At 45.8% G+C, this 13675-nt stretch overlaps 1 protein-coding gene and 1 long non-coding RNA gene across 2 annotated transcripts; both read right to left on the reverse strand.

The window, feature by feature from the left end:
* Positions 1-1496: 1496 nt before the first annotated feature.
* Positions 1497-2985, reverse strand: LOC103645993 (uncharacterized). The gene is made up of 3 exons (XR_002267510.3): positions 2626-2985; positions 2370-2532; positions 1497-1951 (listed from the first exon to the last, which is right to left on the reverse strand). It is a non-coding gene; the product is annotated as an uncharacterized lncRNA (long non-coding RNA).
* A 5732-nt stretch (positions 2986-8717) lies between these two features.
* Positions 8718-11683, reverse strand: LOC103645994 (probable transcription factor FL). Its single transcript, XM_008670734.3, has 3 exons — positions 11201-11683; positions 10637-11049; positions 8718-9448 (listed from the first exon to the last, which is right to left on the reverse strand). The coding sequence occupies exons 1-3, from the start codon at positions 11613-11615 to the stop codon at positions 9092-9094; spliced, it is 1185 nt and encodes a 394-aa protein (XP_008668956.1). The 5' UTR covers positions 11616-11683; the 3' UTR covers positions 8718-9091.
* Positions 11684-13675: the final 1992 nt, after the last annotated feature.

Genomic DNA, 13675 nt, shown 5'->3' on the forward strand with positions numbered 1-13675 from the left:
TATAGTACATAAATATCTCTAACGTCTTGCTAATAATAATATACAAATATATTTTATATGAAACTGAATTAACTTAATTGATATATGCCTAAATTATTATTATTAGAATGAAATTCAATTTTAAGGATACAAACGAGTCGTCGGTCTTTTCGCTGGTGTACTATGATTAGCACTTAGCAGCACCAGTAGGTTAGGCAGCAGTCTTTTCGCTGGTGTACTATGATTAGCACTTAGCAGCACCAGGAGGTAACGGGCAGACAAATTCCAGTGGAAGACCTGCCACGATACGAGTCAACGCACCACGACGTTCGAAGCTACTATTCTTTTTCCAAGGAAAAAGCACGCATGAGGCAAGAGGCATGATGAATTGATGATAGGCAACAGGCAATAAGTTCTAGTGGGACTATCTTGTGGATCAGTGGATATGACAATAGTTTGCACTGGTGTTTCCACCGTCCGACCAAGGAACCACAATAATCCCTCCATTCCTTTATATTTCTCTTTTTTCTGTCCACACTCATCCGAATAATAATGAAGGTAAACTTACATACAAACAACATTCGTAGATCAATTAATGAATGATTATTTAGTCTAAAACAAATTATATTTTGGAACAGAGTTAGGCTCTTCACTACAACTAGGTAATTGCCCGTGCTTCGCAACGGAACCATTACAATGCAAAACACAATGGATTTGCACTTGCAATGGGGCCAGAAGCTCCAATATCTAGAAACGATTCAGAAGAGCAAATATCAGAAAGTGGAGCTTATTGCTTGTGAAATTGATCAAAAAAGCAAAGGACACTGACTTGAGACGACAGGAAAGAAAGGAGGTAAGGCAGAGCCCAAAGCGGATAGATAGAAAAAGATCCGCTGCTCAGTAAGAGGCTATTCATACTATTAACTCACCAAGCATTCTACCCGCTTTTCATAAAACTCGATATCATCTAGCACATGTAACAGGTGTCCATATATAGCATAGAAAAGATATAGCATGCACATTATGTCCTCCCCAATAACCTCGCATGCATGTCTCATGGCTTCAATATCCCATGAACTTAATGCATCATCATTGGACTGCTGAGAAAATAAAATACTATCAGGTAAAGTTCCCTCCTATGAAACATTGGATTTTCCATTAATCTTCTAGAGCACATTTGCCCACTTGTTGTGTCCTTGGCATTCCTTATTTTCCTCATGGAGGATACTTGCACATATCAACTGTTTCTCATGTCCTATTTCTTGTGAATTCTGGATAGGTGGATCCAAAATGGGCATTTCTAGTTCCCACTTAAAAAGAGTAGAGAAATTGAATCACTGCAAAATATCTGATAATTTTCACTCATCACCAGTATTTGTTTTTGCAAATCGCAATCAACTCCTCGCAGGCAGTCTAATAAATGAAACCATTCATGCTTATTGGCAAATCAAAAATAATTGGGAGATAAAATTCACTTTCTGTAACAAAACGAGTCCAGTGAGTTGAAACATGACAAAAAGCGCACCTAAGTAAATACTTTATTAGCTGGTAGTTGCTCGACAAGAAACCAAGAATCCACCACGTGTAGCAGTTGATGTTTTATCTTATTCACAAAATAGTGGTACAACTTAACAAAGAAACCTATTTCTCGTGGTTACTGTAGAGTGTAGACAATCGCAACAGCGCAGGGACGTAGCTCTAAAAAATAACCAGTAACCCAAACAATTCAACTCTCAAGCTAGCGAGTAGCAAGAGAGGCACATACAGACAGTATGCACACATAGGTGATTAGAGATGAAGCAACACGCATCGACACCCCTGAGGTCGCCGTAGACATCGATGAAGGTGGTGGCAACAAACGTCTCCACCTGGTTGTGGTCCTACAACACGTCGTTGGCCTGCACCATGGCGAAGGAGAACTCGCCCGCCGCGTGCTGTGTTAGATCCCACGACCACATCAGCTCGTCGGTGCCTATTTGTTCCATAAATAAAAGTGAGGTGAAATGGAGTTGGCTAAAAGCATATATGATTCAAAAGTTGGAAAGAATGTGATTCAATTGGGCATGCACACTGTTTCTTGGGGTTATGTGAGCTTTATCATGAGGTCTGAAAATGTGTGGTATTGTTAGAGCTAATGACAAAAACAAAACACCCAACGGCTAGACTGTTCAAAGAATATGTTACAATGGTTTAAATATAGTCATATGCCTTTTTATAGATGATCCAAACAAGGAGAATTAGTTGATCTCAGTAATGCTTGACCCAAATCTGATGCAAAACATAAGGTACGATAAGCAAGCCAGACTATGTACAGTGGACGGTTTCATCAAGGCCTCAAGGGTATTAACTGGAAGCAGCAAAAAATGGGGAAGACAGTTTGTTGCACTTACATTTTCTCTTTGAGTGATATTGTGGCATCAGGTTTGCCATCAAGAATATTCTCAAGAATTGTAGATGCAAAAAGAGCAGGTTCCTGATTCATCAAGCCGGTCTGGTCTCTAAGTTGCTTCAATTGCAGCGTCTTGACGTCCACATTATCAAGTAAAACTTGCCCTACAACACAATCATGACCACTTATTAAAATCAAATAGACTGACAAATTACAACAACATAAGGCTCACAGTTCATTTGCTCACCCTGATTAACCTTATCCCCAATGTAGCCCATCAGTCCTCTCCCAACACAAGAAACTTTTAGATTTCTTGTTTCTTAAATAAATCCTAAGGTACACGGTATAACTGAGAGTGTCAGCATTTGTATACAGGAAGTTTCGGTATTCTTCTAGTGAGACATTATCCAACGTGTCCTTCTCTGGTACACTTCCCTTTTATGTCGTTTGCAGCAAAGAAAGTCGGTGGGGACAAATAAAACATGGAATCAAACATTGATCCAAATACACCAAGCATACCATCTAAGTCTTCCTAGAATAGTCTCTTAGCACTCTCATTGTGTCGTACTTGGGGGCAAACTCACTAATTACGTTCAAGACCAAACACCCACAAGAAGCTTGACTAAGATAATTCTATCCACCTACTTTCTCGCATCCACCACAACGTTATTGAGACTCTTATTAATCAAAACTCCACCATTTCTATTTGCAGATGTCCCTATGCTATATACCAAAGCTTGAAGTTGATATTTCACAAGACAAGCAAAATTCTAACCATACCAGTAAAAACAATGAAATTACTCTACCAAGCATTGAGATCCACTACACAATTAAAAACACAAACCCCGTAGTGATTCTTCGCAAATATATTAACAATATTTTTTTCTTAAGTAAATGCAAAGCACATATGAATGAGGAAAATGAAGGATAGAATAACTAAAATGAGTCTATGCCCCTAAGAAAAATAATCCCAATTATATGAGAATTCAAGCCTTTGCTTGCAACCAGATAACTGAAATCGCAAGAAGCAACGGTGCATAGCTAATGAGCAAGCACCAAACGATGTCTTACAACAACATCTTAACTGAGCATGTGGTCCTGGTGGTGTAGACGTGATGATTGAGACAAACCAATTTTGCTATCTTTGAAATACCGCCAGAGACCATGTATCCAAGTATGCCATCAACAACAACGAGAAAAAATCAAGCAACATGGTGTACTTCCTACTTCAATGCAGCTACAATAATCAGCGACCTAGATCCAAGTATGTTTCTGATCTGGACTCTGAAAGTCTGAACAATTCCAAGTCGTACTCTTACACCATTCACTCAATGCCATCTTGCAGGCTATAAGTCTTGTATTTTGAGTGAGCAGTGTAGTATACTAATAAAAAAAGCACAAAAAAAGGAAATGTGTTACTGTCTTCCTGGGTATCCTCCATTAATTCAGAAAACATAGGAAAGCTGCTTTCAACGCAAGCTTATACCTTCTGGAAGCATATTGTTACTTGGGAGTTGTGGAAACATGGATTGGCTACAGAATGCAATAGCTGACATGTTGCTCTGTATCTGATTTTATGTTAATGTGAATAATTAGAAGAGCTTCTATTAATATATAGAAGTGGGGAACAGATTGCATCAACCAATAACCAGTTTATACAGTACAGTGCTACATCGTTGTGTTGGGGCCAGCAACACATGAGGAAGATGTTAACAAGATACTGGTAACCATAATATCGTCAAAGCATTGTTATACTAAATAGTCCACAAAGTCAAGACTTAAGCTTACACATGCAAGGTTAATAAAGAAGAAATTTTCAAAACAACAATAATCATGCAAAGTTGAATAATTTGTTGCACTGACCTGTGAGCACAAAGATTATATGTGGTTACTTTCAGGTAGAGTTCCTTCACCTATGTGTATTCCCCGTCAGATGATTTATTAGTCTTTTTTGCATCCTTCTCTGCGATCACACATGCCATTTGGACAGATCCACCACCATGATCAACCACTCCAACTATGTCTACATAAATCTTTCCCAAATTTCCCAACAGATAATTGATAGTAACCTATAAAGAGAGAAGAGTAATACATATTACTTGTTTCTGGAGTGAAGTCTGAATATAAAAGGAAACATACAACTGATTTCTAAACACTTCCACACTAACTGTGAATAAATCCTAAAAGGCTAAAACCTATATCTTACTCGCCTTGTTGTATTTAAACTAATAAACTTTTACAAATCTACAATGTTTTGAAATCATACTCTATATGGTTCTTCAGAAGATTGACAGATGGTAGGTACGTTTACATGCTAGTTACGTTTACACTATTTTTTGTTCACCGCCATCTCATCATGTAAACACTAAAAATTCAGAAGTCCAAAATTGATGTCAAATGAATATACTCACCTCTGCTGTCAATTTTTGTGCATAATCCCCTCAAACCCCTATGACAGCCTCATCGACATTGGCCACGTGTGGTGAGCATGGACCCCCTCAAAACCCTTCTTCCTCTCCAGCACTATCTCCATAGCTAGACTCCTCCGATCCGGCGTGATATTATTAGGTCTTTCAAGTTCATGTTCACCATCCGAACTTTCCTGTAAAGCAACCGCAATAAGATCCAATTTGGCCATCCTACAGTAAATAAAAAAAGTTCTTGCATGATTATCACCTCCAATTTGGTCATCCTCATTTTCAATCTAATTCCCAATTTGGTCAGTTTCTGCCAAATTGGCACCATTCCCTGCCCTGTCCCTAGGAACCTCGTTCCCTCATCTTGCTTGGACAAACAATCAGGAGTTAGAATGTAGAGTTTCACCTTCTTCGCTGCTCTTTTCCGCCTCCCCCCGCCCACCATGCTCCCCAACCGCCGCGGTGGGGGCCCGGCGAGGCAAGGAGACCCGAGCGAACCCCAGACCCAAACCTGAATCTACACCGCTCGTCGATCTGCAGAGACGACGGGGGCAGTGGGTCTGGTGCGCAGGGACCTCGTTGGGGGGTGACAACCTCATTGCAGGCCATCCCGGCGGCTGTAGCGGCGGGGACGCGGGGACTGGGGAGGCCGGGCTAGGGGAAAGGGGTTTTAGGGGGTAGGGCAGGGATGACGCGACAGATCTCGTGGAGGGGTGCGTGGGCGTTCGGTAGTGGCAAGTTTCGCGGCGGTGGGCGTGCGGGCGCTTCGATAGCGGTGGCGGGCGGTTGCGTGGGCGTTCGGTAGCGGCGACGGTGGGCGTGCGGGAGCTTCGGTAGCGGCGGGATTCGTGGCAGCGGGCGTGCGGGCGGCCGTTTCACGCGGGCGGACGTTCGGTAGCGGCGGGGGCAGTCTACAGTAATGTCTTAATAGTTAGTAGAGATTGGATTAAAAATGTTTAGACTGATGCAGTTGCAATTTATAGAGACAAGATACTATACAAAGTCGCAACGAACAGGCTAATATAAAGAAACTTCCATGCCTTCATATTTCTTCTACTCTCTTCAATTAAAAGTGTATTTAGTAGTGATCCAGAGTCTTATAAAATTATAAAAACGATCTGGATTGAGATTCTCTCAAGAAACATTTTAAGAGATAAATCAAACTAGTAGACTAACCCATATAAGAGACAAGAGAACAGAAGTAAATTGGTGCGAAACTACCCTTCAAACGCACTTCACCTGTTCGGCGCCGTTCCAAACGATTCTTAAGAGAATCACAATGGATTAAACCGACCCCTAAACTGTAATACATTGTGACTTCAGGCATGCTTGAAAGCATCCAATTTTTAAAAATCAAAGTGACAACAACTAAGGTGCATCCAAACATGCCAGTTTATGCTTTAGTTTCTAGAGACATAAGTCTTCCAAAGCTAAAAGTAGTTTTTGCCTGGTAAATTACTTAATGCCCTTAGTTGGTTTGGTGGAAATTACATTGATTGTCATCGCTTTCAAACCTATGCATGTGACCCCCTCGATGCCTGCTCTACCTGATTTTATTGTTTAATTAGTATTTCAAAATTTTCAATTAAAAATATGAGTTCAATAAACATTTTAAATTGGCTGCAAAATAAAATAAAGGGAATAATTGGATTAGTTACTTTTAAATAAAGTAAGGGTAGACTTGTCTTTGTATATAAAAAGCTAGAAACTGGTTTTCAAGAAACTGGGATTCGAACACGAACACCTAGTTTTTTTATAAACCAGTTTCTTAGAAATTGTGATGCTTTCAAACAGGCCGTTCGTAGATGCATAGCTTGTGGGGTGAATTGGACTTTGCTTAAAACTCTTACAAAAATTAACTCTTAATTGTAAGTCCAACTTCACCTAAGTGCCAAATATGTATACAAAAGTTTTGCACCCTAATTTACAACTCCATACACTACATGACAATTCTAAGAACGTAAATTTTTGAAGTAAGTTGCTTAAAAGTAAAAGAAAACTGTAATGCAAGGGTTAGAAGACTCCTCGACATTTTTCTAAGGTCTCGGAGATTGGCACTTGTTAATCCTCATTAGAGCACCCATACAAGGGTGTCACTCCCCCTTGGTCCATACAAGGACCAAGTGTTATCCATGAGTTGGTTTTTTGCCGCTCTAATACGATGAAGAACTCACAATTGTGTACAACCTGAGTAACCAATAAACTCTGCAGTGATCACCGCACTCACAATCACCGTTGAGTCATCTCAATGCCAATCACCAAGAGTGCGAAGTACTAGACTCTCACTTCTATGACAACCCTAATGTGAGTGGTGGATGCACACAAGTCTCTCTCTATGCACTAACGAGATTGCCAAACCAAAAGATTATCACTTCTCCAATCTCGTCACTATGCAAAGGGTCTTTCTTTCTCTCAAGGGATTGCTTCAACTATTATAAGGGCAAGACATCTCAACAAGCTAAGTTGGGGTATAAATTGCCCAAGGGCTTAAAACAGGCATCAGAAATCCACTTAGCATTTTTTGGGGGCAACGGGTGTGTCTAGTGCCAACTTTCCGATTGCATCGGACATGATGGTACCCTAGCAATTACTATACTTCACATCTGGTGTCAGCACCAGTGCTATATTAGATACATTTGTGAGTGTAAACCGAAAATAAACAAAAAAATGCTCTAGGTGCCTATCCAGCGAGTACTCAACCTCTTCTCCATAGTTTACATGCTCCATAAGTGTCTTGTCTAGTGTCACGTTCGGTGGCACACTTGACACACTGGTAAGTGTAAACTGTCCTTGAACACTTTTGCAAGCTTTCTGAGTACCTTGTTTGGTACACCATACCCAGTACACAATGGACACATTGGTGCAAGTGTAAAAATGTGCAGGGCATAACTCCATCCTATTTAGTGCATAACTCATATTCGGTGCAAGTTGATTGTCAATCCTCTACTGCTTTGTGGCAAGCTATTGCTACTATATCATATGCTCAATAAGTGAGGCTAGTTGATCATCTCTAGTGCTTGTTATTAGAGGTGGAGGGGCTATGCTAGATCCATCAGACTCAAAATCGTGTAATCTGAATGGAGGTGACAGTGGTGTCACTCTGTAGTCCTTGTCGGAGTACCGTTGGTGGCATATCTCTGTTTAAAGAGTTGTATTGTGAGAGAGTATTGATGTAAGGTTAAGAGCGATAAAAGATTAGCTACACGTACATGGGATAAGTCGCAACATTCATATGCGGACTAACCTAACATCAGTAGTCTTGCACCAATGGAAGTTTTATAGCTTTCAAATTAGGTAAGGTGACCAAGGAAAGGTTGAAAAAAGAGAGAACATGGAGAGAGGGATGATCGTAAAAGAGAGAATAGGGTCAAAGAGATAGTTTTCATTTCCTACAACTTGACTATTAGAATGAACCAAAGAAAATCACGAATGAGCTAAGAGTGGTGTATAAGAGAGACAACCTTATAAGAAAGTCAAAGAGACATATTAGTCATTCCCAACCATTCAACAATTAGAGCGAATACGAAGGAGCAAAAAAATGGTGCTACTGTTACAGCATAATTAGGATATAGGGTAAAATACATTTACAGTTCTGAAACTTGTCGCCCTATGTCATCCTGGTTAACAAACTTTTAAAGTGTGTCAATCCGATATTTAATTGTTGTTTGGGTCTCAGTTAGATCCAAACAGGTTGTGATTGACATATGGACCCCCAACATGTGAGCATGTGTATCTCTTTTGTCTCTCTTTTCCGCATGTACGGTGAGAGAGAACCAAGAAAGAGAGATAAAATAGATACATAGGCTAAAATGTGGGGTTCATATGTCAACCACGACGCGTTTCGACCTAACTAAGACCGGAACAACAATTAAGGACCAGACTGACACACTTTAAAAGTTTATGGACCGAGTTAACATATAACGTCATATAAGTTGAAGTAATGAAAATGTATTTTACTCTTAGGATATATCATCACAGGAGCGGTACACCGTCGGGTTTTTTTTTTGGAGGATGGGGGACAACTATCACGAGGGATACAATACAACTTAGTAAGGCCGCGAGGTAACAAACTAACAAGTGGCCCATCGAAACAGTAAATTGTTTCCCGGCCCGCTCGGCCGAACAAGTGACGTCCCCATTCTAAATCTAAGCCCACTTCTGACTAACCACAACGCAACGAACAAAGCGACAACATGAGAGGCAGACGAAGGCCGCCTTCCACTTTTCGATGGCGCCATGGAACAGCCTGAACTGCGATGTGAGACGTACGGCGCCGCGCCGGTGCAGGCACACATCGACGACGCAGCTAGAACATCGGGGGCGGGGGGAGGCCGGCGGCGGCGTGGGCGTGGCTCCCCCGTGCCTGGTGGCAGAGCTGGCGCAACCTGGTGGGCACGTACCAGATGGTGAGGCGCGGGTGCGCGGAGAAGACGGCGTCGATGTCGAAGCCGTGGCGCGCGGCGATCTCGACGAGCGGCGCGTAGCAGGCCTGCCTCCAGGCACCGACGTTCTCGCCACGGGCCTTGTACGCCCGGCGCAGCGCGTTGGAGGCCTCCTCGTCCAGGCAGTGCAGCGCGTAGCAGTGCACGTAGTGCCGCATCTTGGGCTTGTTGATGTAGCTCGCGCCGCACTTCTTGGCGTACCGGAACACCTGGTTGGTCACCTGCAGTGCAAGCAAAAAAAAAAAAGGTTCATCAGCCACGGTCGATTGGTTCCGGTGTCGTGAAACTGGCCGGTGTGGTCGGGTGCGCCTGGCGCGGACGCAGGAGCAGCGCATCGATGCAGCCGTCCAGGTCAGGGAAGCTATCATCATATCCAATCAGCCCTGGAATCCGGACAGGCCAGGCCGTGCATTCATTTCACTGCGGGCGAGCACGCGAGTCGCGACTACTCGTACGCCGGCCAAACTGCCAAAAGCGAGCTCACATGGCTCGTACTGGTACGCGCGAAACCGGTGGCAACAGCACACAGGCCACGGACTCCGAGAGGAGAGGGCGTCCATGCATGCCTATCTGTATCTGAGGCCTGGGGCCGGCCGGACAAGACAACACAAGCTGCACAGGCTTTGGCAGCCTACCGATGACTGACACGTCGCGCCTTTTTCCAGGTCATCTACGTGCGTGTGCGGCTGTAGCAAAATATACTTGAGTACACGTACGTAGAAGTACTTGACTACAGACTACTACGGCGTACTATATAGACCATCTTTTGCACATGTGCTACTGTAGACGTACTTACGGTACACAAAATATAATAGAATTCCACTGCAAAGGATTTCCTTCTTCCTTCTAGGTGATGTGAAGGGCCTTTTGCATGCCACTAGATCTTTTTTACTATGACTATGATGTTATTACAATGAATAGTATCTGTATTTCTAGGATTTGTGAAAGTTGAACTAGACTAACTTTGATCAAATTTACTATAGCAAATAGTATTGGTAATTATATACCAACTAGATATACTTCATTATTATTCTAACAATGTGCTTATTTAACATCATAAATGTTAGTATTTTTATATATAACTTTAGTCAACCCTTAAACCGTTTCACTACTAACAAAGTTGAGAATTACGTCTTCGTATTAAATTATTAATAGAGTTCTGACCCTTAACTTGTGTGACTCCAACTGTGTCTGAGAATATATAACACATGTTTTAGAGCAAATTATAAACAGTACCTAGCTTGTCAACGACCTAAAAAGTTTGTTTCATTACATTACGTTTTTTAACACTACAGTTTTTGTTTGTTTATCGTACATTCAATCTAGCTATCCGTATGCACCACCAAATGGATTTATACATATGTAATATAAAAACGTTGCCCTGCTAAATTAATAATAAGTGTGCGTACCTTGGTAGGGGACTTGTGGCCGCCCAGCTTAGCAAGGGACTGCACCTGCAGCAGGAAGACGCGGCACTGCTCGTACAGATGGAAGAGGTAGTCAAGCCCGTTCTTCTTGGCCCTGGCCACCTCGCCGGGCTCTGTGACCACGAAGGGGTGCTCCCGCTGCCTCTCCCCGCCGCCGGAGCCGCCAGCGGAAGACTCCGTCGAGTCTGACCCGCCGCCGCCGCCGTCCTCGTCTCCGTCGTTCTCGTCGTCCAGCACGTCCAACGGCCTCAGCTCCTTCTTCCTCCTCGCCTTCTTGCCCTTCCTCGCGCCAACCCCTTTCTTGCCCTTCTTCTTGCCGGCCGTCACCATCCTCCTGCCGGCCTCGCCTTCCGCCAAGCCGCCGCTGGCCGCGGCGTCGCGCTCGTCGGACAGCACTGCCAGTTGCGATATGATTGAACAAGAACAAATAACATCACAGGCCGGCAAGCAGAACTCAACTCAACATGACTGAATCATGGGCACTGTCCGCATGCATGCACGAGTGCACGACCACAGAGGCAAACAATTTGACCATGCTGTGTATACCTTCTTGTGACGCGGCGTCCAATGTGCTCCCGGTGTGGAAGCGGCCGCCGAGGGACATGACACGCCCGCGCTCGGCCCGCAGCGCGGCGCGGAGGCCGAAGCGCTCGCCGAGGAGCACGTCCCAGCGGAACAGCCCCGCGAGCGCGGCCATCATGTCGTCGAGCTCGCGCTCCGTCATGCCGAGGAGCGTGCTGGCCGTGAACCCGAGCTCCGAGATCCGCGCCACCGTGGACGGGCGCACGCCGTAGCCGGCCACCAGGTCCTCCAGCTCCCTCGGCGCGCTCAGCAGCGGCGCGTGGGGCAGCAGCTGCGGCGCGGGCGGCGGTGGGGGCGGAGGCGCGGGCGCGGCGGGCGCCGGCGGGCCCAGGTCCCACCGGAACGGGTGCGCCGCCGAGAAGGCGTCGTTGGGATCCATGCTCTCGACTCTCGAGGGTTGCCAACCTAACTCGTGCTCCTTGACTCCGTGTTGCTGTTGCCTGCCGCCTTGCCGTGCGCTGGATCCTGTTATATAGCGGCAACTGTTTTTTTTTTTTTTTTTTGCAATGCAATGCGAGGCCCGTGGACTTGCGAGACGCACTGCACTGTAGTCCTAGTCTACTAGCGCTTGGTGTTTGTCGGCTGCTCCAAGCGAGCGTGCTCTGCTACGACGTGAAAACGACTAGTCCTGTAGAAAGCTGCACCGCACCGTCGTCGTCGCTCGCCCCTCGCGATTTGATAGTCTAGATTCTACGCGCCCTACATTACGTGCTGGAACATAAAAAGAAGACACGGCGAGGCTGATAAATACTCCCACACCACCTGCATTGCCCAGTCCCGTCGCGGCGTTCGTGTCGTGGATGTGTCCCGTTGCACGTCTCGGTGGCTAGGCTTTCTTTTTCTTCCAGCTCCGTCTGAAATCTATGGGGAGTACTGTACGTGAGGCGACGTGGATTTCAGAGCTCACCGTGGATAAGGATACTTAGGGTTCATGGTTCAAGAGGTGCGGTGGCCGTTGCTTGAACGGCGGTGCCGACTGCAGGCGAAGCGAAGAGTGGATTTTGGAGTACAAACCGGACGTCTCTGCTGTTGCACGGGACGTTTGGCAATGGCACGGATTCGAGACCAGACTTCACAAGCTGCTTCTCAGCTTTCAATCAGCCACAGCCAGACAGCGTGCCCACGAGCACGACCAGCTTCACGGGCCAGATCCCCGGATTTTGTGCTCTGACAAGGGTGGGAGCCGCATGAAGCTGTGAATGCCAGCTTGTCCCGGCTCCTTTCTCTCGGGTGGAACCAAGCACAGAAGTTGGCCGGATTTTACCTAATGGTTAGCACGGGACTACGGGAGGAGTAGTGGCGGAGCCAGCAGGAAAATCTATGGGAGACAAAAAAACCATTTATATCGAAAAAACTAATATTGCATAAAATCTAAGATTCATATCAATACACGGTACAAAATAAAATAACTATATAAAGAAAAAAAATGAACAGGTCACTAAGTTCTTGCTAACTGTTGGGGCGAAGGCATAGGCGCCACCCTTCGCTCGAAGTCTTCCCTTCGCTCGATGTCTTCGCTGCAGCAACTGAGCCAACAGACAAAGCAGGCGAAGACACCCTTCGCATGTACCGCATCAGACGAAGACTGGCGACGAGGGGCACCCCACAGCGCAGCTTCGTCCAGCTCGGAGGCCCACGTGTGATCCGGTCCGTTGCTATGGGCCCCGCGTGGCCGCCGTGCGTTACGGGCCTAATTTGTAAAGACATCCCTGTAATTACGGTCTGTAACCCCGCTTTATGGGAATATTCCGGGGATAATCTAGGTAGCTGAGGGCACATGCGTCCTTAGCTCAAGGCGCTGCGTGCTCAGGTACCTATAAATACCCCTGTACAGTGCCCGTGAGAGGCCAGATGAACAGTGCTTTTGCCATCACGCGCTAAAACCCTGTTTGTGCCTACATTCCCCCTACTGTTGGATCGACTTGTGCCCGTGTGCAAGTTCCAACATTTGGCGCCCACCGTTCGTGCTACGAGAAAACCACCCGCGATGGCACCCAAGAGAGCTAACCCGAAGGCTGACGAGGCTGCGAAGGCAGCACTGCTCGCCGCAAGAAAGGGCAAGGCCCTCGCCCTCACCCACTCCACCAACCAAGAGGCCACTGAAGACAACGTTCCTCGCGCCTGCGAAGACGAACCCTCCACACCTGCGACCCTGAAGGACAACCGCAGCTGCCCTCAGGCTTCGCACCACCGGAGGGCGCAGACCTCACCGAGGACGGTGAAGTCCTCGGCGTCTCAGCAGAAGAGCAGCTACAGCTCCGCGCCCTGCGCCTCAAGAACCGCAATCTCCAGAGGCAGAAGGAGATACTGGAGGCCAAGCGCCAGCGTGTGTCCGCACTAGCCAAAGTGCGGCAAATGATACGCGACAAAGAGCAGAAGGCTCAAGAACTCGAGCGGGAGATTGCGCTGATGCAGCGCGAAGGCCATTCCGGCCTGCAG

The sequence above is a fragment of the Zea mays genome, chromosome 2 (genome assembly GCF_902167145.1).
Source record: "Zea mays cultivar B73 chromosome 2, Zm-B73-REFERENCE-NAM-5.0, whole genome shotgun sequence".
Lineage (NCBI taxonomy): Eukaryota > Viridiplantae > Streptophyta > Magnoliopsida > Poales > Poaceae > Zea > Zea mays.